This window comes from Panthera onca, chromosome A1 (assembly GCF_046562875.1).
Source record: "Panthera onca isolate mPanOnc1 chromosome A1, mPanOnc1 haplotype 2, whole genome shotgun sequence".
NCBI lineage: Eukaryota > Metazoa > Chordata > Mammalia > Carnivora > Felidae > Panthera > Panthera onca.
In genome coordinates, this window is record NC_138339.1 from 236769469 (window position 1) to 236793195 (window position 23727).

The following is a 23727-nucleotide window of genomic DNA, read 5'->3' on the forward strand; positions in this document are numbered from 1 at the left end:
TTAAAGTGAGCATATTTTGTGTAAAGATGGCCTTGGGGAATAGTCTCAGAATAATCAGTGATTGTCTTGTCTATTTTCAAATACCCATAAAGAGACTCATTTCTCAATGCTTTATATCTTAGGAAGTTTTGATGTTTATTTCTTCTAAACCATGCAGAAGACTGGATAATGAATTTTCATTTTGGCTCAGCATAAGAAAGGATAAAGTTTGGTCAAGTTGATCAGCTGACTCGTCAACAGCAAAACTTTGAGAGTCTCTAGAAATATATATAGAAACCAGTTCTGGGTATACTTCATTTAATGAAATTGATGTTTCCCAGCAACTTGCTATAGAAGCAAATTTAATTTCAACTGAATTATACCTTCTATTGACTTCCAAAACAAGTTAAAAATATATCCTCTCCTAGAAGAAAAATCCCTTTAATATTATTACAGTTATACAAAAGCAAAAACCCCCGGAAAAAAACTTATTTGCTAGTAAAGTTGTCTTCTGATGAAGAATGGATAATTTCATTTTGACATTAAAAGCAATCCAAGGAATGATCCAAACTACAAAATGCCACCTAATAAAAACCTATAAAGGAAAATATACAATATACAAATACTCTGGCAGTACAACATACATATTCTTTTGGCTCATAATTTTCCCACTATATCACTGCAAAACTTAAATGCAGGGTAGTTTCCCTAAGTTTTCCATAGACTCACGAAGCAATGCACCTTCCCCCCATCAACTTACATTATTCAAATGTATTGGCATATTTGTACAATAGAGGCAGCACAGAATCTTTCACAAGGAAATAAAGACAAATAGGTATGATATGCTCTACCTTTGTTTAAGCAGCAAAGTTATCCCAGTGTATGACAAAATATTGGTTACTGCCTGACAATGATTTTGAAGTTAGTAGGATGTATTTGCGTTTACCACCCTTTCCCATCAAACAAGTTTTAATTTTTTATCAGTTTATATATTTATCAGTTTATACTTATCAGTTATCAGTTTTTATATTTATCAGCTTATCAGTTTATCAATTTATAATTATTAACGTCACAAAGAAGTTACATAATTTTTAATGTTTTAATTTATTACTTTACATTATTACATTAAAATTATGGAGCTTACTTGTATTTCAGAAACATTTTAATTAAGCATAAGTTTTAGAAAAGCGAGATTATAATTGTACTGAATTTACGAATTTATATTCTGTCTCTAAAATCTCTTTATGTTCCATGGGTCTTTTTGGTGTTTATGAGCCACATGATTTGGATGTTTTTTTTTTTAATGTTTATTGACTTTTGAGATGGAACGAGAGCGCGAGCAGGCGAAGGGCAGAGAGAGGATCTGAAGCGGATTCCGTGCTGACAGCAGAGAGCCTGATGTGGGGCTCGAACTCACAGAGCTGCGAGATCATCACCTGAGCGGAAGTCGGACGCTTAACCGACGGAGCCACCCAGGTGCCAGATCATTCTAGTTTCATGGAATGTTTTGGTATTTGCTAGAGCAAGCTTTCCCTTGTTATTCTTTGTCATGAATAAAGCTAATATGAAGTCTTTTCATCCAGCTGTGCAGACCCTTTTCCTCAGGGTTCCTTTCGGGACTGTCGGGAAAGTATATTCCCGCAAATTGAGAGTCTTGCGGATTTGCGTAATTATTGCAATATGAAGTGTGATTCTTCTAGTTCATTTTCTAACTAGTTTGGACTAAAATACGAGTGGGTGTTAGACACTACATTTTGTACCTCATTTTATTACTCAACATATCAAACTTTCGTATTTGTTTGGGGGGTTTTGCATTTAATTCTTCTGGATTTTATAAGACAACATGGTAATTATTTCCAGTAATTCTTTTCCCTCAAATCATCTGCTGCTTAACTATTTCAATGCCTTATTTAACAGATTGCCTTGCTGTACTGACAATATTTCAAAAAAATAAAAGGGTAGCATACAGTAATACACTTCTCTCGTTTTTGGCTTCAACAGAAATGCCTCTAGGGTTTCATTATCAAGTATGTTTCTGGCTGCTGGTTCGGGTAAATATTCGCTATCATGTTAGGGGAAGTATGCCGTTCAACTATTTCTTTTTATTACCGCCATCTACGATAGCCCATGTGTGTGGTGCAGTGAAAAAAGGGCGGATTTCAAATGAAATGAAATGGATGCAAATTCTAATTCTTATTTTCTTCACCCGGTGATCTCAGACAATTTTTAAATTTCTGACACTTCAAGTTAAGGAACACCTATGTTTACGGAGCGGTGCCTCGCATGTGGTGGCAGTAGACAAGGTATTAGGAACAAAATACATAGACTGGCTTCTTTTCTACCTCGTAGAGTTAATAAAGCGACCCAGGGAAGGAAACAGGAGAGAAGCCACCGTAAGAGCAGAGCAGTTTGAGAGACAAGAAGAAAATGAAGGAACATCAAAGAGCCAAGAATGATTGGATGGTGTGTTCACTGAGTAGCATAGATAACACTACTGTAAACATGAGAAAAGATCAGCGTGGTACTTTGTAAAGACGACACACAACTTCATGGAGAATTTTGTATCTGCAGGCTCTATGTTTGAAATTATTCACCATATACTGCAAAGACAAAAATAATCAGGTCATAGTGCTAAGGACACCTGGAAAGTTAAAAGGAAGGAGGAATGACTTTGCCCTCTTATCTATATGTGAAAACAATAAGTTTATCATAATGAAAATTGGGTCCTAAAACATTGTCAAAAGAACCAATAAACAGGTAGAGGAAGCATATAGCTCTAAAGCAGATTCTCTTCATAGCTGCCTATTATATGATAAAGGAAGCATTATGCAAATATACCAAGCTATATCTAGATAGTTCCGTTAGGGTCCCTCTCTCTCTCCGCTTCTCTCCCCTCATGCTTTGTCTATCTCAAAAATAAATAAATGTTAAAAGGTTTTTTAAAAATCGGGGGCACCTAGGTGGCTCATTTGGTTGAGCATCCGACATCGGCTCAGGTCATGATCTCGCGGTTCGTGAGCTCGAGCCCCGCGTCGGGCTCTGTGCTGACAGCTCAGGGCCTGGAGCCTGCTTCGGATTCTGTGTCTCCCTCTCTCTCTGCCCTTGCCCCGCTCATGCTTTGTCTCTCTCTGTCTCTCAAAAATAAATAAATGTTAAAAATTTTTTTACATAGTTCTGTTAGGAGTAATTTCTTGTTTCTTTCTCAAGTCTTCTTTCTTTCAAAACTGCATACAAAATTCACAAACATTAAAAGTAATAAAAGTTGTCAAAAGCAAAAAACAGATCATTCTATAAATGGTGTTCATAAAACTGGGTGTTTGGGGAGAGAAATCCAGTTAAAACTGCTCATATCAGGAATACTCTGAATGGTAGTTCCTTAATTTGCTACTTGGAAAAGGTGGCATTATACAGAGACGTTATATACGGATATGTTTATAATGCTGTATACACTTGAAAGTGCTTTATACGTTCTAAAGCACTACACAAAGTTATTTATCATCCTAATCATCATCGTTTTCTACTATCCTGGCATTAAAACCAGATTTCCAGAATATCTGAATGTGCTTCTCCATATATTACCAGTAGTGTGGGAATACTCAGACCAGGTGATTCAAGCAGTATAGACTTGGGGATTAAAGTCAGAGTACCAGGCTGGCCAACAGGAGGAGTCTACATTAAATCAATCAGTCCATATTGTTTTATACAACTCACAGCTGGGAAGTGTCCTAGAGATCAGATGCTTTTGCTACTACTCACCTGGACATTTGGAAACGAAGAGAAGTCAATGTTATACCACCACACTGACATCTCAGAGAATTTGGGGAAACAACTTTAAGGACACACATTATTTATCCAAGTGCGTTTGCAAAGAAATCGAGAATTTGTGAGCGAATGTCATGGTCCACTCAGTATCAGAGTCTATGAACAAAATACATAATAGATGAGCAAATTTTTGATTCGTAGTTTTGCATCCATCCACCCATCTGCAAATCCTATAGTAATTTTGTGTAATCAACCTAGTACTGAATTTGTGCCGTTTTTTTCTTGGTCATTGCTAATTTCATACACATGTGCAAAAATTATCTTTCATTTCTTCTCGTTTTTTAGGAGCATCAAGTATTTACTGGGTACGTAAATTCTGTACAAGGCACTGTGATACTGGGGATTAAAATAAAACAGAACAAAAACCTCTACTGGCCCCTCAGAAAGTTTCTCTGACGTGAAAAAATATACCAGTAGTACAGACAACTTTGAGAGTTCAGAACGAGGCATGATTAATAGAGAAACTGGAGACTATTTCTCGGAGCGTGTGGGACTCAATCTGGGCCAAGACAGAAAGATAAGAAAGACTCAAGTTCACTTTTAAAGGGCTCTTAATGGAATGGCAATAATGAACTTTGTCATAGAAAGATTGCTATGGAGGAGGACGCTGAAAAGTCTCCTATTAATTCTTAAGACACAGTAGATAAATGGTCCCCCTCCCTGTGTCTCATTTTTTTCTTTTTTTTGAGTATGGTCATCCTTGAAATTCTGTTATCTCAAACTCTGTAGACAGAATATCTGAAATTGGTCGGACTTTCACATTTGACAGTCACATACAGTTCAAGCATTATGGCTCTATCGCAATGGTGACTACTGACCACACAGACCATTGTTTCAGTGATGGTTTTAACCCCCTGCTCTTTGTACTAATATCAACCACATCATCCATGCTCAGACCCATATTTGACCAATGGAATGATAATATTGTCTGAGTGTGACTTTCCCCATATTTTTACAGCGAGAAGTTTAACGGGATGACATTTATTTTGTGCTCAACACAGAATAAAGTAAAAAACACTTTGGCCAAAGGATTTCATAATTTTGTGCCACATTTAAACCAAGCATTTAAGTATAATAAATAGCAAACAACTGAAAATAGAACTACCCTACGACCCAGCAATTGCACTACTAGGAATTTATCCAAAGGACACAGCAGTGTTGATCCATAGGGGCACATGCACCCCAGTGTTTACAGCAGCACTATCAACAATAGCCAAATTATGGAAAGAGCCCAAATGTCCACCAACTGATGAATGGATAAAGAGGATGTGGTTTAGGGGTCCCTGGGTGGCTCAGTCGGTTGAGCGTCCAACTTTGGCTCAGGTCATGATCTCATGGTTTGTGAGCTCGAGCCCCGCGTCAGGCTCTGTGCTGATGGCTCAGAGCCTGGAGCCGGCTTCGGATTCTGTGTCTATTCTCTCTCTGCCCCTCCCCTGCTTGCTCTCTGTCTCTCTCTCAAAAATAATAAATATTAAAATTTAAAAAAGAGATTTATATATACAATGGAATACTATCTGGCAATGAGAAAGCATGAAATCTCGCCATTTGTAACAACGTGGATGGAACCGGAGGGTATTATGTTAAGTGAAATTAGGCAGGCAAAAAAGACAGAGATCATATGTTTTCACTCATATGTGGAATTTGAGAAACTTAATGAAGACCATGGGGGAGGGGAAGGGGAAAAAATAGTTTCAAATGGAGAGGGAGGCAAACCACAGGAGACCCTTAAATACAAAAAACAAACTAAGGTTTGATGGGGGGTGGGGGAGAGGGGAAAGTGGGTGAGGAGGGCACTTGTTGGGATGAGCACTGGGCGCTGTTTGTAAGCGATGAATCATGGGAATCTACTCCCAAAGCCAAGAGCACACCGTATACATTGTATGTCAGCTGACTTGACAATAAATTATATTGAAACACACACACACACACACACACACACACACACACACACACTCGCAAACAGTACTGTGTGTGTGTGCACCATCAGAAAATCACAGATGAACATAATCCTAATTAAAACCAAGATTCTTATCCAGTCTGGCTCCTAAGCTAATGTTCTTTCCATCTTCCAGTACTGGTAAAAATTGGGCGTTTGTTCCTTTTTAAACAAGTATCACTTCAAGAAGTGAGTGAGACTAGGTTGGTTTATTAATTACAAGATATTCTCTTCATTAGCATTCATGAGAAAAAACAAACTATTTGCCCAAAGGCATGATCAGTCTTACATCATTAGTGGAAAAGGGAAGCATGTGGATCCATTTGCATCTAGAGCACATTCACTGTGCTGGAATGCCCCCCATGACGGGAACGTGGATGTGGTGCCCGGGGTAAGCGGATGACTGACTGCCACCAGGCGTGGCAAGAACCTAAGGCTTGTGAGACTGGGTGCTTTTGCTTTCTTTATTTCCCCATCGTTAAAATATGCTTGAGTCACTCATGGAAAAATTAGAATAAAAAGGAAAACTGAAGGAATGTCCTTGAGATTAAAATGAAAACTACAGTGCTATGCATATCTCTAGACACCGGTGACAATGGGATTTGTGTCACTGTGGTATCAGTGAAATTCCTGTGTAGTTGGACCAGCTCTAGGTGTATCTCCCTCCCCTCCACCCCGGCTCACTAATAGCTTGTCTTCTTAGAAAGAAAATGCCATTAAGTTAGTACGCGTTCTTACTGTCTGTGACCTCTGGATCAATCCCACGGGATTATGACTAAGACACAAATCAAACATTTCAATTTGCTTTTTAGACTGGTAAGCACCGATGTCGTGTAATTCTTCTTAGAGAGCTATAAATAATTTGAGAAAATGTCAAGGTGCTGCTTGAAAATGCCACCGCGTCATGGTTTTCTTTTAATCCGAATTTCCGTTGGTGTGAAAAATGAGTGGGAAAGAGGGAGGCGGTGTTAGGAGTCGATATGGGCTCCCTGACGATGGAATGACCAGGAGGCCAGGCTCCGGAAGGCAGGGATGGAAACAGGAGGCCGCCTGCTCTCGCCCCACGAGCACGGGTCTCTGTAAAGGCAGGTGGGAGTCAGAGGGTAAAACTCTGTGAGGTGGAGGGAGATGTCCAGCATGGTAGACAGGCACAGCGAAGAAGTGGGAATCTCTTCCACGATCTACGGGCCAGATGAGACGTCACTGCCTTCACCCTTACACCTGCTGTCTTCCTGTGGGCAGAGACCACACTGCTTTTGGCAAACAAAGGGCCAGGCTGAGCACAACGTCACCTGCAGACCTGGTAGGCCCCGGGGGACCTGTGGGTGCCTGCCCCCCCCCCCCCCAGTGATTTCCGTGGGCAAAGTCTTGTCACTGAACAGAGGCATCTTAAAATATACTGTCGTGACAATAAATTTCATATATTAAAAAAAATGAAAATAAAAATAAATTAATTAAAAAATATATATACTGTCATATCAGTAACTGAACATATGATAGAAATTCTTTTTTCCACTCAGACTGCAGTAAGATATATATTTTAAACACTTATTTATGTTTAGAGAGAGAGAGAAAGCAAGCATGCACAGGGCAGGGGCAGAGAGAGAGAGAGGGAGAGAGAATCCCTAACGCTGCCTGCACAGAGCCCGACATGGGGCTTGATCTTATAACCTTGGGATCGTGACCTGAGCCAAAACCAAGGGTCAGACGCTGAACTGACTGAGCCACCCAGGTGCCCAGTAAGATATTTTTAAATAAAATCTCTGCCCAATTCTAATGAAACATTTGTCAAATATTGAAATACTCTAGCAGAAAGTATTTTCGGACAAGCAACTTTTGTTTTGACTGAACTTGATCTCTTCAATAAATGAGCAAGGCCTGACACAGATAAGAATTCTTTCCATCTCAACAGCTTATGCGTCATCTTTTCTTTTTGAATGAATTCTATTTGATAAATGCTATTCGACGTATTTGCTAGTAAGACCAGGGCTGAGATACGGGTAATGAGTCAACTGCTCTTTAGACAAAGTGCGATTTCTTGCTCTGCATGATCTCATTCAGGCGTATTCCTCCTTTTGTTTTCATTCCATCAGTTAAGGAACAGAATGCTTCTACATTACAACACATCTCAGCATCAACCATTAAGAATGACAGGATATAGGAAACAACATGAAATCTGGACAAATGACACCACGTAAGTAACACTGTATTACCTGAAAGTAATCTGAACTCTAGATGACCGTAAGGTAATGTGTTCTCAAACCTGGTCTACAACCTGGACTCGGGTCCCTGGAAGAACCCTGGGCCCCACTCTAGACGCCATTAACCAGCATCTTTTGGGAAGTGGCTTCACAAGATCTATTTCTAGTAACCTTTCCAGGAACTGTCATGCACACTGAGCAGGACAGCCCTCACTCCCGTGTGATGTTACCCTCCAGCCTCCTCCCTAATCTGCACTTTAGCAACCGGATTATCCTGCTCTTCGATCGCCTTTGCCTATTCTGGGTTGCCTTGGCTCCTTCTCTATTCCCTTGCTAAAAATACAGAACGACAATTTAATTGAAGGAAATAAGGAAAATACTCTCATTCAGTCATTCAATTAGTTACGTATTCAAGGACTATTTAGGGAGCGTTGATTTTATGCTAGGGGCTAGATGTTGAGTCTACTGGGCTTAACGGACACGATCCTAGTGGGTGAGAAGACATTAAACCATAGAAAGGTATACAAATTCAAATTACGATGTGTGCTATGACGGGGGAAAAAAATCGGAGTCCTAGAAAATAGAAGGATAGGAGGACCCTGTCTTAGCCTGTGGATGGGGATGGTCAAGGAACATCCCTTTGAGCTGAGTCCCAGTCAACATCCTTTTGAGCTGAGACTCTCTGTGTGTGTGTGTGTGTGTGTGTGTGTGTGTGTGTGTGCGCGCGTGTCGCTGTTCTAGGTAGAGGGAATAACGTGTGCAGAAGCACTGAGTCGAAAGAGAACTATCCGCAGAATTTTAAGAGCTAATGTGGTTTTGGGCCCAATGGGAAGGGAATCCACTCATTGATTTTCCATAACAGGACTGGATGTACACAATGGAGTCATCTCCTCATCTCAGACGGCTCCAGACAGAGCTTTTAAAACAGCTGAAGAGGCAGGCTGGGGTAACCAGGGTCAGGGATCACCAGGTCTCCAAGGTGGCTGGATGGGCTCCCCTTTCCTGCACATTTCTGGTCCCCCAATTTCTAACTTACATCCTGACTGATTTCCCCTCTCTGGCAGTCTGAAAAGTCAACATTGGGCCACTGAAGTGGGGTACACAGGAGGGCCCTGCCATCAGAGAAACACTTTGGCCCCTCTCTGCACCCCAGGCCAGGAGGAGCGCCCTGCAGGGCTAGTGAGTTGGGAGAAGAAGTCCACTGGCTCTGCTCCTCTGTCCCTGAGGATCTACCTGCCCTGAGACTTCCAGTTTGCTGTCCGTACAGTAAGGCAGATCGGAAGTGTGGCACAGTGGTCAGGTCCCTGCCCTTGGAGGGTTGTCTGAAGTTTCCCATGCTATCTGTGACTTGCTGGGTAACTCCTCTAATTCTGAGGGACAAGATGTTTGGGCAGGTCCAAACTGTACCCTCCACTTGGCTTTTATCAGGAATACAGATGTTATTTTGAGCTGTCCCTACCTGACTCCTTTTTCTCCTTTTCACTGGTTCTGAACTTGGCTAGGGAAAAAGTGGTATTTCCTGGGTCCCCTAAGATCCCACTAGGGCTCCTTGGGACACGGTGTGAGGACCCCAAATCCAAGGACACCGTCTTCATAGTACTTATTACCTTCTAACTGGGTGCAGAAGACCTCTGACGACCTGGCTTAGGTGTTCCTGATTTTCATGGAAACTGGTATTTGTTAAGTACGCCTATCGTTGAAATCACCAAAATAAAATATATAATGGTGTAGTCAAAGTCATATTCATAGGGTAATTGTGAGGATGAACTGAGTTAATGGGAATAAATGGACTGTGCAATCTGTGTGCATCAGCTAGGAGTTATTAAAATAAAAAAGAGACTCTTAAATATAAGCTCTTTTCACGATAATAATATACCAAAACATATATTCAGTGATTTCCTCGATTATAATGAAATAATCAATCTATCCTAATAATGCATATAAGAACATTTTTGTTATTAAAGTGAAAAACTGAGGATACATAATAAAATATTTTCAAAAAGAAATAAATTTACTTGCTGAATAAAGAATTTCTCAGGTAGTAAATGGTTAAAAGGCACAGTATTAGATTAGGCTCAAATATTATTATCTTTTTCTTATGTCCTCAGTTACTTAAGATATGTCAATGTCCACCAACACAAAGAGTCAAAAATTAAATATGTCTTCAATAAGAAGTGGTTACGAATACAAATCATCAGGAAAATTCATTTAGGTACTTTTAGAGTTTTCTCTCGGTTTTCTTTCTGGTTGTCAATATCTAGCAAAAGAGAAATGAAACACTCTGAATCGTGGATAACACTGTATTCACTGTCTACTGCTATGTAACAAACTATCGGGAATGTAGCAGCTTAAAACACTGTGTGTTTCTTCTGTCTCAGTTTCCCTGGGTCAGGATTCTGGGCGTTGCTCAGGGTCTCACACAATCGCGGCTGAGGGATCAGCTAGGCGGGGTTCCTTTCTGGACTTGGGGTTCTCCTCCAAGCTGTGGGGTTGTTGGTAGCATTCAGTTCCTTGCAGGAGAGGGAACAAGGTCTCCATGCTGCCAGGGGCCACTCTCAGCCCCTAGTGGCTGCCCTTCCTCCTCGCCACGGGGCCCCTCACAGACCCTCTCAACATGCCAGCTCAGGCCTTCAAGGCCAGTGGGAGAATCTCTCAAGAGAGGGCTGTCTTTTAAGGCCATTTACCTGATTGAGTCAGGCCTCCCCAGGATAATGTCTCTCCTCACTAACTCAAAATCACTGATTTGGGCTATTAATCGTATCTGCAAAGTGCCTTCACCTTTGCTACATAATGTGACTTAATTCCACCACTTCTGCCATATTCAATTGAAATCACAGGTCCTAGAAGCAAATCACAGGTCCTGCCCACGGTCAAGGGGAGGGGATTATACAGAACACGACACCAGGGCTGGAGGTCATGGGAGCCTTCTTACAGTTCTGCCCACCACAAGCATAAACCAGGTAGTTTGAAAAAAAAAAAAAAAGATATTTAACCATATAAAGCCATGGTAGGGATTGTCTTCATTAGCTTTTCATACATAATCGAACACAGTCTAGATTGCCATGGAGCCGGTGTGCCATGTTCAACATTCACTACCCATCCAAAGCAAGGAAAGCAAGATCACGAGTCTTGATCCGCCAAAATGAGACAATAGTACTTATTGAAAATCCACGAGGAAAGCACCTGAGAAAGCATCATCAAAGTTTACATCAGGAAGGACTTAGGTATCATCCAGTATTCATCAAGTATTTTAGAGATGAAGAAAACAAGTCATCGAGAGAACAACGTATTCAAGTTTTCATATGCAGTGAGTGCCGGTAAATTTTCTTCAGATTTTAAGAGTTTATAAAATGCCATAGTTAACAAATGGAGGCGTTAGAAAATATCACTAAAGTGACGCCTGAGTGGCTCAGTTAAGCATCCAGACTTCGGTTCAGATCACGATGTAACGGTTTGTGAGTTCGAGCCCCGCGTCGGGCTCTGTGTTGACAGCTCGGAGCCTGGAGCCTGCTTTGGATTCTGTGTCTCCCCCTCTCTCTCTGTCCCTCCCCTGCTCACTCTCTGTCTCTGTCTCTCAAAAATCAACCTTAAAAAATTTTTTTAAAGAAAAAGTTCTTTTAGACATGACTCCCAAAGCAAGAGAAACAAAAGCAAAACTATTGGGACTTCATCAAAAAAAGGGGTTAATATCCAAGGTATGTAAATAACTTATGCAACTCAACACTGAAAAACAAACAATCCGATCACAAAATGGGCAGAAGAGACGGGCAGATGTTTTTCTAAAGAAGACATCCAGATGGCCGACAGACACATGAAACGATGCTCAACGTCACTCCTCAGCAGGGAAATACAAATCAAAACCACAGTGAGATACTACCTCACACCTATCAGAATGGCTAAAATGAACAACTCAGGAAACAGCAGATGTTGGCGAGGGTGTGGAAAAAGGGGAACCCTTTTGCGCTGTTGGTGGGAATGCAAAATCGTGCAGCCCCTGTGGAAAACAGTATGGAGTTTCCTCAAAAAATTGGAAACAGAACCACCATACGATCTAGCAATTCCAGTACTGGGTGTTCACCCAAAGAAAAGGAAAATGCTAATTTGAAAAGGTATATGTGCCCCTACATTCATTGCAGCATTATTTATAATAGTCAAGATATGGAAGCAGCCCAAGGGTCCACTGATGGATGAAAGAGCAAAGAAGATGTGGTACATACAAGGGAATATTATTCAGCATAAATCTGCTCTGATTGTTTATATCCTTTTTTACCCCCAAATAAAAAGTACCTAAAGAAATTTAACTTTCAGGGTTAGTGTGTTTTTTTTTTTTCTTTTTAAGCTTGGATTCTTTCATCTTATCTTGTTAAAACTACATTCATTGAATGCACTAAAATATTTTCTACACAAATAAATAAATAACCATAAGGGTTTAAAAAAATCCATGCGGGTCATTAAAAATGAAAGATGCCTTGTTTTGACATACTTACTGATAAGACTCATGGATGTCATCTTATAACCATGCACACTAGAACTAAAACTAATATTGTATATTAGTTTTATGGAAAGAAAGTATAAAAAGGAAAAACGGAATTAGCCACTTTATTGCACTGATTTCTTTTAATGTCCACATTCCTAACTGATTTAGTTATGATCGTGGCCAACACAAAATATTCTAGAACCTTTATGGTTAGCATCAGTTGCTACAATGTCCTAATATTACTTTATATTCAACAGATGTCATCCGTGGCAATTATGTAAAATTCTCCTACACGAAGTTACAGTGCTAAGAGTGGAACTCATTGGTGAGATACTCACCACCTGGGGTCTTTGTGATGCGTGTCGGGCACATAAAGGCTGTTAAAGGCTTGGTTTCACGGAGTTCAGATTAGTTCCCTTGTCAACACTTAACTTCTGTTTAATGTCTCGATATTCTTTGACATCCTTGTGTTTTCATTTTGTAATGTTTTACTTGTCTTCCCCCATAATTTGATCTTGGCATTCTTAAATATATTACCCATAGTTGATTTTACTGTTTTCTATAGAGAAATATTAAAGTATGAAGAGTGGACAAGGGGACTGGAATGATCGTATGTGTAAGATAATAAACCTTCCATTGCTACCCACTGGGGATCTAAGCAGAGAAAGTCTTCTAAACTTTGCTAATTTGGGAAGTTATGGTTTTCAGTCTATCGAGACTAATGACTGTGTAGGTGACTGCATTCAGGTAGAGAATTAGAAACTAGCTGTTGCATGTTAAAAATTCTATAGCTTTCTGCAAATGTTGAGAGCTCTAGCTGATTTTATCATTTTGGTGCCAAAGCTCATGAAAGGGTTCTTTTATAGTCCTGTTACTTCCTTGGCATGTATGTATTCAAGGAAGGATATTAGTTTACAGATGAATAAAATAAAAACAAAACTGCAATCTTCTCTACAGAGAAATCTTTCAAACTAGGAAAAAAATGAAAGGATAAATTAACTTATAGTATGTAGGGAGTATTTCCAAAGCAAGGGATTAAGCTCACCCACAGATGAGAACTATATCATTTACAGCATCTCACTTTGAGGAGAATGACCTAAAGTCTACCCATCGTCTTTCGGTCAAACCCTGGCACTTTCTGCAGAATAATCTTTTTGTGCATCTTGCCTTTTGATCCATGAACGTGTGTTTGTTCACCTTATTTTGTTGAAAGGCAGCACTGAAGCACCCTGAATTAGCAACAGGTTCCTGAATGTCGAAGAAAATGCCATGCGTGCTGACCGTATCTCGCGAGAAAGTGCGGGCTAGGAACAGGGGCAGCAATGGCAAGGAAACATTTGCTGGTCTCTGGGGTTAGCCATCCTAACTCGAAGTGGACTCAGCTGCTGGCACAATTTGGGTTAATGTAATCAAAATCTATAATGCCCAAAACTTGTTTTCAGTGCTACAATATAAGGCAAGAGCACAAAGTAGATACACTGTCACTTTACATTCACATACAGTCTATAAAATTAATTCACACACATTTCTAATATAATGCACACCTTTATTCATTCAGGATATATTTACTGAGTGCTAAGCATGTGCCAAGATGATTGACAGAACTCACGGTCCCTGATGCCAAGGGACTATTAAAATCTGGCCTCCCTAGTAAATTCTCTCTCCACATTCCGCATAACTGAAGGGCGCACTGCATGTGAGTAGAGGGCCCTCTAGTCAGGAGGCATCCGAGAGATCCCAGTTTATCATCTGAGGACTCCAACCTCAGCTAACTGTCCCCAAAATATTAAAATAAAAAATTTAAATTTAGAGGGGGTCCTGGCTGGCTCAGTCGGTTAAGCATCTGACTTCGGCTCAGGTCTTGATCTCATGGTTCGTGAGTTGGAGCCCCGCGTCGGGCTCTGGGCTGACAGCTTGGAGCCCGGAGCCTGCTTCGGATTCTGTGTCTCCCTCTCTCTCTGCCTCTCCCCCTACTCGTGCTCTGTCTCTCTCTTTCTCTCTCAAAAACAAACATTAAAAAATTTAATTTATAGATAAAATGAAGATGATGTACGACACATTAATAAAGGTGTCCAATGGAACAAAATACTATTGTGATAGCGTAAAAATATTGTTTTTGTAAATTTTAAAGAAGAAATGACTACTTCTGTTTGGCTAATTTAAATATATTTAGGTATTTTTAATAGTTAAATATAATTTATAATAACAATGTATAATGTTTATATTAAATAACATATTTTAAGGCATTTAAAAAAATTTTTTTTAACGTTTATTTATTTTTGAGACAGAGAGAGACAGAGCATGAACGGGGGAGGGTCAGAGAGAGGGAGACACAGAATCCGAAACGGGCTCCAGGCTCTGAGCTGTCAGCACAGAGCCCGAAGTGGGGCTCAAACTCACGGACCACGAGATCATGACCTGAGCCTAAGTCAGACGCTTAACCGACTGAGCCACCCAGGCGCCCCTCTCTCTTTATTTTTAATGTTTATTTTTGAGAGAGAGAGAGAGAGAGAGAGAGAGAGAGAGAGCTCGAGTGGGGGCAGGGCAGAGAGAGAGGGAGACACAGAATCAGAAGCAGGCTCCAGGCTCTGAGCTGTCAGCACAGAGTCCAAAGTGGGGCTTGAACTCACGGACCGCGAGATCATGACCTGAGTCGAAGTCGGCTGCTGAACCGACTGAGCCACCCAGGCGCCCCTTAAGGCATATTTTGATTGGGTTGGTATATTACTTCTTTGAATACATGAAAATGTAAATATTTATTTAAGTCAACGAAATAAATAATGTGCCTACTGGCCACAGAGTAGTGGCAGGAAGGAAATACTTGCCTAGAAAGAGAAAGAGAGTCGTCAGTGGAAGGCATTTCACACTGCAAGCTACAACGACTGTTCTTGGAGAGAGTCCTTGCCTGGATCACACCTTCAAGATGCATGCGAGGAACAGAGTCACCTACAGGTGACGGTCATTGCAGTATTTTTGTCATCATGACTATCTAGCAAAAATTGGATATTTTATATTAAATGATATTTTTTCAAAAAGTACACAGAAATATCATCAGAGCATACAACATTACCCAACAATCTAGAAAACATCAGGATGTGTAAACTAGAATATGAATTCCTTAGGACTGCTGGTATTTCATCCACTAAATGTGTTGCTAAGTGTTGAAGCATGAAGCTGTGCATGAATTTATTAATTTATTGTATTTTAAAGTAAAGTTTTTTTAAACAAATGAGAAGGTAGCATCTGGATGGTTATTATTTATGGATTAATGAGATTAGGAAAACAGGATTCATAAAATTTTACAAATTATTGAATAATCATTACGCAATTTTGACTCAAACCCAAGATTGGCACAATTTTCTCACGTGTAGACATTATGACTAATTAAAAAAAAATTGCAACAGAAAAACAAAAAACCCAACACACTATAGTTCATAGTGAAATTAAGAAAACGTAGAGTATGGGGGCGCCTGGGCGGCTCAGTGGGTTCAGCATCCCACTTCGGCTCAGGTCGCGATCTCATGGTTCGTGAGCCGGTGCCCCAAACGGGGCTGGCTGCTGTCAGCGCCGAGCCCACTTCGAATCCTGTGTCCCCCCCTTCTCTATCCCTCCCCCGCTTGCGCTCTCTCAAACATAAACATTAAAGAAAGAAACAGGACGAGTATTTTGCCGCGAGACCATCCTGATCCAGACGGAAACAAACATCAAGGACACTAAAGGAGGCTTCTACCAATACAATATGGATAAAGTGATCCGACAGACAGAAGAAGAACATGCTCGCCAGGAAAGGAAGACGATACTTACTGGGGAAAACCACATCACTTTCAGAATCCAAATCGTGAGAGCAAAATTCACAAGGAGGATGATGAGTAAAAGGAGAACAAATAAGTAGAGGCAGCGTTTTCTCCAGCCATAAATGCCAATTTTGTAGACACACGGGTTCTCTGGCCTCTGCACGTGGGTGCCTTCTGTGGCTGTAGTGTACTGTTCACGGACCATCTGCCATGCCGTAGGGGGAAGGTGGGAGATGGGACGGGGCGGGGGGAGAGGGAGACAGACAGAGAAGGAGAGAGAGAAAGGGAGAGAAGGAGTGAGAGAGGGAGGAGACAAAGGAGGGGGAGAGAGGGAGAGAGAGAAGGAGAGAAAGGGAGAGAAGGAGTGAGAGAGGGAGGAGACAAAGGAGGGGGAGAGAGGGAGAGAGAGAAGGAGAGAAAGGGAGAGAAGGAGTGAGAGAGGGAGGAGACAAAGGAGGGGGAGAGAGGGAGAGAGAGAAGGAGAGAAAGGGAGAGAAGGAGTGAGAGAGGGAGGAGACGAAGGAGGGGGACAGAGGGAGAGAGCAGAAGGAGAGGAAGGAGGAGGAGAGAGGGAGAGAGACAGAGAAGGAGAGAGAGAAAGGGAGAGAAGGAGTGAGAGAGGAAGGAGAGGAAGGAGGGGGAGAGAGGGAGAGAGAGGAAGGAGACGGAGGGGGAGAGAGGGAGAGAGTGAAGGAGAGAGAGAAAGGGAGAGAAGGAGTGAGAGAGGGAGGAGACGAAGGAGGGGGAGAGAGGGAGAGAGACAGACAGAAACAGAGAACTTGTTTGTCAATACTGATTTACTAAAAGTCCAACAAAATAACACCTTCTACCCCAATAATAAATTTCTAAAATGAAAATGATTTTTAAAAAGAACTGAACATTACTTTGAAACATGTCACTGTTTCAAGCATGCAAAATAGTTTAGATATGGCAAATCCATCTGAAATCCAGTGGCCATATTTTCAGATTTTAATCAATAAATTATATCTATCTATCTATCTATATAGATAGATAGATATAGACAACTTTCAAAATTCTGCACAAACTTAGAATGGAAGCATTAACCTAAAATAATCAAGTAATCAAGTTTTTAAAGGACTCAGTGGGTGGAAAATCAAGCTGATACCTGTATGTCTTTTTAAAATCCAATTACTTAGTTGTTAAGTCAAATTATTAAGCCACGTCTTTCTACAGTCGCTAAATTACTCAGAATTAAAAAGGCTCTTGTCAAGATACCCACCACAGTAATTTTTTGCCCATAATAAATTTCCTTGGTATTCACCTACTTCCAAGAACGATCAGAATGTACACGTGCATGCAAATGGTCACAAGTACCCGCTGTTTTACGTACGTTCGCGCAAGAGTTTTCATAACCATTTCAACTCCATGACGAGATTTAAGAAAATAGCCATTATTCCGCTTTCCACACTTTCCACTTTTGCTTTTAATTTACGAAGGGAAGAGGACAGATAATGAAGACCTTCCTGACTGTACATGCGGTAAAACGACGAATCAGAACAGAAAATCTTCTCCTCTGGGATTTTGTTTTTTCTTCATGCAACGGTCTTACGTTTATTTTTAGGGATGGTTTGGAGGTGTCCTTATTCAAGTAAGTCACAGTCTGAAATAACTCTTTAAATCTCCTTCTCGCTCAACAACTGGCATTTTCCTGTGTTGTGATTATATAAAACTATGCTATTCAGCACACGGGATTTGCAGATCCGCAGGACGGACCGTCTACGTTATTCGAAACCTCAGGGCTTACTGGTTCCACACTGGTGTAACTTCCCTGCTCCTTGGCTTGAGCTCCTGGGCCTTCCTGACTCAGGGCCCACCCCACCCCACCCCCGCCGTTGCTCCCCAGTCCCAGGAGCGACGCTTGCTTCTTCTCTTTTCCCTCCAAACCTCACATCGCCTCAGCTCCGCCTTAACCCCCCATCCTGAATCCGTCCACCCCTCTGGCTGGTGGCCACCCTAGTCGGGCCACCACAGACTCTCTCGTCTGTACCACTGTTTCCCTCCAGAAGCCATTCTCCACCCAGAAGCCAAATGTGCAAGATGTAAGCAAGCTGTGTCGTTCCAGACCTTCAGACGGCTTTCCCCCCCAAAACTGAGAACACCTGAACTCCTCGATCACCGGGCAGACCCCGCGTGAAGGGTCTCTGCGTACTTCTTCGACATCATCCACCACCATTTTACCTTCTCCTCTCCGGCTACTCCTTAACAGACCGGGTCATCTCACCCCAGGACCTCCGTCCCGGGCGTCGCGTCCACCTGAAACACGCTGCGTGCGGGCTCCTTCTTAGCCTTCAGTCATTTGGTCGCATGTCATTTCCTCAAAGAAGCCTTCTCCGGGCACACAGTCCCCTGCCATTGCCCTACCCTCTTACGCCTCTTTCGGAGTGTTTGCCGTCATGCGAAATAATGGTGGCAACTCCACAATTTCTGTGAAGCGTGGGCTAACAGACCGCAAGTGGATCGGGAAGGGTGGCCAGAGTGTCTGAATTTATAGCCAGTGTACCACTTTACGCCATCGCTCCAGATCCGTGAAAAGAGCAGCTTTCCAAGAACGTGTGTACGCACACAGAGTTTCCAACTGCTACACGTTTCTATTCCTATATATAGTTTCCTATTGCTGCTGCAACACATTATCACAAACCTAGAGGCTAAACCCAACACAATTTCAGTATCTTACGGTTTGGGAGGTCAGAAGTCTGAAAATGGGTCTGTGGGGGCTAAAAATCCAAGTGTGGGGAGGTCTGTAATCCTTCTGGAGGAGCCAGGCAAAATCTGCTCCTTCCTCCTTCCAGCTTCCAGGGCTGCCCACACTCCTTGGCTACAACCTCTATTTATGTTGCCGTGGCTCCTGACTCTGACCCTCCTGCTTCTCCGTCCTAAGGACCTTTGTGATTACAGCGGGCCCACCTCGGTAATCCAAGATAATCTCCCCATCTCAAAGGCCTTAACATAATCACAACTGAACCATTCCTTTTACCATGCAAGGTTCCAGGGATTAGGACATGGCCATATGTGGGGGTCATTATTCTGCCTCTCATAGGAAGCTTTTGTTCCCACTTACATAAGATGGGGAAGACTTTAATATCCATTTAAGACAATTTTGCTGTGGCTTACGGGACAGACAATAGCAATTCTGTTACGAGGGTAGCCCTTAAATCCCTCTTACTCGTCCTGGGAATCTGTTTTATTTGATTATTCACTTGTTTACTGACTCCCCCCTCCTCAGAACGTAAACTCTATGTGAGCCTTTTCATTGCTGTGCCCCTAAAACAGGGTAACTGACAAATAATAGTGACACAATAGAAGCCTTAAGGGAATGAGTGAATGGATGAAAAAATAGAAAGAAAGAACGGCGCCCGGGTGGCTCCGTCGGTTAAACGTCCGACTTCGGCTCAGGTCATGATATCACGGTTTGTGGGTTCGAGCCCTCAGTCGGGCTCTCTGTGCTGACAGCTCAGAGCCTGGAGCCTGCTTTGGATTCTGAATCTCCCTCTCTCTCTGTCCCTCCCTGCTCATGCTCTGTCTGTCTGTCTCTCTCAAAAATACATAAACGTTAAAACATTTAAAAAAAAATAGAACTACTGAATCTGACAAACACTAATTGGGCTACCTACCTGCCAGAGATGAGGCTGGTAAATGGGGCTAGATAGATGGAGTGTTTTCTCCGAATTACATCCTAAACAAAACATTCTATGATTTATGCACGCACTGAATCCATTAAGAAAAGAGTTGGCACTTGCGGTCTAACACTCTTCTAAAATAACAATTGTTGATGAGGAGCTAATTCCAAAGGGGACCCAGGCTAAGTAGGTAAAAATAAAACATGCAGTCTCTGCTAAAGCATTTCAGAAAAGACCTGTTGGAAAGAGGACTTCTAACATGAGGTCTCTAGGATTTTATTACTGAAACAATACTAACAAGGATAAACTACATAAAGACTGGAAAAACGGTCTTATCAGAAGGGGCGAGCCACCAGCCTGGGGCTCCTGAGGACAGTGATGATGTCTTACCACCGTGTGCTCTGGCCAACAGCAGGTGCTTCACAAATATCTACAGCCCCAGCTCCATTTCTCCACTCCTCCCTCCGGCAAAACTCCTTGAGTGGGTTGACCATACCCACTGTTTTTCTAATTCTGTGCCTGCCTTCTCTCCAGAACTCGCTTCCAGACAGGCTTTCACACCGGCCACCGTTGAACTTGCTCTGGTAAGCTCATCAAGGGTCTCCATGCTGCTAAGCAAAGTGGGCTCACACGACCCAGGGTTAGCACATGCCAAATAGTCATTGCCTCCTCTTCCGCTAGGGTTCTGGAAACCCCACTTGCAATGGCGATGGCCGCTCATTCTCATTTGCCGTGTCCTCATCATCTCTGAGCCACAGGCTCAGCCCCGAGATTACTTCCCCTCTTCATTTGAATTTACCCCCAGTTGTGGATGCGTCTTTAAGCTGAGGACTCCTAGTTCCTAGCTACGGCTCACCTTGAACTCAAGATTCCCCAACTGGGAATCTCAAGTTGCACCTGTCCTGACCTCATCTCCCCAACCTGCTCCTTGTAAAACTGTCCCCATCTCGCTGAGTGGCAACTTCGTTCATTCTTCAAGGTGCTCAAGTCAAGGGGCACCTGGGTGGCTCAGCCGGTTAAGCATCTGACTCTTGATTTTGACTCAGGTCATGATCTCCCAGTCGTGGGATCTAGCCTCGCGTGGGGCTCTACACTGACAGTGCAGAGCCTCCTTGGGATCCTCTCTCCCGCTCTCTCTCTCTGCCCCTCCCCTGCTTGTGCTCTTTCTCGCTCTCTCAAAACAAATAAACGTTAACAAATTGAGAAAAAAGATGCTCAAGTCAAAAATCTTTAAGTTGTTCTTAATCCCTTTCTTTCTCCATACCACATGCAATCCATCAACGACTCAGTGAATCAAAGTGCTGCCAATAATCCGGATCTGACTGCGTCTCACCATCGGTCACCCGGCCGACTGCAGCTGCCACCTCGCAGTTCTCTGCTCCTATCCCAAATCTCCCACAGTCCATTTCCAACACGGGGGCCAGAGAGGTCCTGTGAAAGCATCGACTGGGTCACCGACCACCTCTCCATAAAATCCTCCTGCGGCTTTCCATTCCACTCAGAGTAAACCCCGACATCCTCAGCCTGACTGGCAGGGCCCATCCTGACCTCGTCCTCTACCGCTCTCCTCCTTAACTCCTGGCGCGGTCACACCGGTCTTGCTCACCCACGCACCTTCCAAGCCTGAACTCTGGAGTTGCGATGCCCTCTACCTGGAAGCCGGGAAGGTCTTTTCCCAGATAATGGCTGGCGTCTCCCTCACATCACTCAACTCCCTGCTCAAAGAGCATTTATCAACCGGCCTTCCCCGGTCACCTGATTTAAATAACCCTCCGCTCTCACCACTGCATATTTCTCTCCGCTCCTTCTTGCTTTATCTTTATTTTTTTTTACCATAGCGCTTAACTCTACATGACATACTACATACCTTACTGACTTACTTTACTGTAAAGGCTCACCTCAGCGCATAGAAGCCCCCAGAAGGTAGGGCTCTCGATTGTTTCGTTATTTTCTTGTATCCCCGGGTGCCTAGAGCAGTGCCTGGCACGTAGTACGCCCTCGATAAACACTTGCTCGATAAATTGAGTATAAACGTTGAATGCACAGATACCCAGATAATTTAAATGTACAACAACAAAAATACATGGAGAGTTACTTCAGAGTTCCCTCAACTGTTTATATTTAGTAAGTGGAAACCCACTCACAACGGACTAGGTTAGCGTGACCAGCTGTTTGCTGTGAGAGAGAAGGCGGGCTCTACCCTACAATCCCTGGAGGGTCTCCCAGGAGAGAGGAAACCGGGGAAAGTGCTCTGTTTAGTCTAGGAGTCACCCCACGTTTGCACCCCTGCTTTGCTGACGGCCCAAGGAAGAGGCCGGACCCTGTTTCCTCAGCAGACCATACCGACTCCAGGCTGACTCTCAGAAGCCAGTGACCTGCTTTCTGGTCCTTCCAGACTCGAGCTGTATTTACCAAAGCCACGACCTCTCCTTTCGAATCTGTTTTCCCGGTTGTCGTTCTTACTCTATCGCGTTTTGCCGTTGCCCACTTTACGTATTTTGGCCAAGCGGGTATCGCTATTTCTCAGTGCTGACTATGACGCAGAAAGCAAGGACTTTATTCTAGACAGGCATGATGTAAGTGGCCAGGCGGAACACTCAACTTAAATTTTCTTCTAAAGAGTCGATTTTGTTATTTAATAAATTATTAGCTTACAGTCCTCATAGCTCATAGTGGTTTTCATTTTTTATTTGACACCGTGTATTAAATTTTTGCCAGAAGAGACTCTCAGAGGCTATCTGCTTTGGCTAGCTTCCTTCAGATATTTATTATAATCAGCATTGGGAAGGATACCAATTCTTCAGGACTCTGAAGTCAGACAACAGCAAGGTAGCATTCATGTTGGCGGGAAAGTGCACTGCAACAAGGCAGAGCACTTTGTGATTTATTTATAAGCCTTGTACAAAAACATTAATGAAATGATGCTTTATCTTAGAACTTAAAATTTATAATCCAAGATAAGGAATATTGAGTTTTACTACATCTTGAATAAAAATTACCTTCATAGACCGCTTTAGTTTTTTAAATAACTTATGTTATCATTCAAAAATGAATTCCCTGGGGTGCCTGGGTGGCTCAGTCTGTTAAGCGTCTGACTCCGGCTCAGGTCATGATCTCGCGGTCCGTGGGTTCGAGCCCCGCGTCGGGCTCTGTGCTGAAAGCTCAGAGCCCGGAGCCTACTGTGGATTCTGTGTCTCCCTCTCTCTCTCTGCCCCTCCCCCATTCGCACTCTGTCTCTGTCTCTCAAAAAAGTAAATAAACATTAAAAAAAAATTTTTTTAAATTACACCTCTTTTCCTGTTAACCTAATCCTCAAAGTATGTTGATGGTGGTATACTTAATTTTGATGGGTTTTAAGTGCTTCTCTCAAATGTGGTTATCAACATTTTAGTTTTTATTAAAACTTTTTTAATGTTTATTTATTTTCAAAGGAGAGAAAGTGAGGGAGGGGCAGAGAGAGAGGGAGACAGAATCTGAAGTAGGCAGGCTCTGAGCTGTCAGCACAGAGCCCCACACGGGGCTCGAACTCAGGAACTGCAAGATCATGACCTGGGCTGAAGTCAGATGCTTAACCTACTGAGCCACCCAGGCGCCCCAGTTATCAACATTTTAATAGATAGAGAATCAAATATGAAGCATTAGAATACATTTTTTCATAAGTATCAGTTTTTATCTGCTTTGAATTAATGGTTCCCTATTTATTATTGAAAATAAAACCACATCATGGACAGGAATTCTGTCTTCTGTATTCTTTGATTCTTGTCATGGGACATAACGTAGTGAACTGAGCATTGTGTCTACTAAATAAATGTTGTTAAGTGGCATTCTTAATTTCAAACATCATTTATTGACACGCCTGATTTGGACAGGCTGTTGCCAG

The 23727-nt window shown here is 42.4% G+C and overlaps 1 protein-coding gene across 9 annotated transcripts in view; it reads right to left on the minus strand.

Annotated features, from left to right (window-relative positions):
- SGCG (sarcoglycan gamma) overlaps positions 1-23727 on the minus strand; it is a 226100-nt gene that overhangs the window by 63554 nt on the left and 138819 nt on the right. For 5 of the 9 annotated variants that reach the window (XM_060637549.3, XM_078447255.2, XM_060637545.3 and 2 more), the window contains exon 2: positions 16220-16414. The exons of 1 other annotated variant lie outside the window; for it this stretch is intronic. In XM_060637549.3, coding sequence (XP_060493532.1) covers positions 16220-16414 — 195 coding nt within the window. Of the gene's footprint in view, positions 1-3735; positions 3898-16219; positions 16415-18397; positions 18585-23727 lie in introns of those variants that run through there. 3 more of the 9 variants (XM_060637548.3, XM_060637546.3, XM_081795524.1) reach the window with 3 other exon arrangements.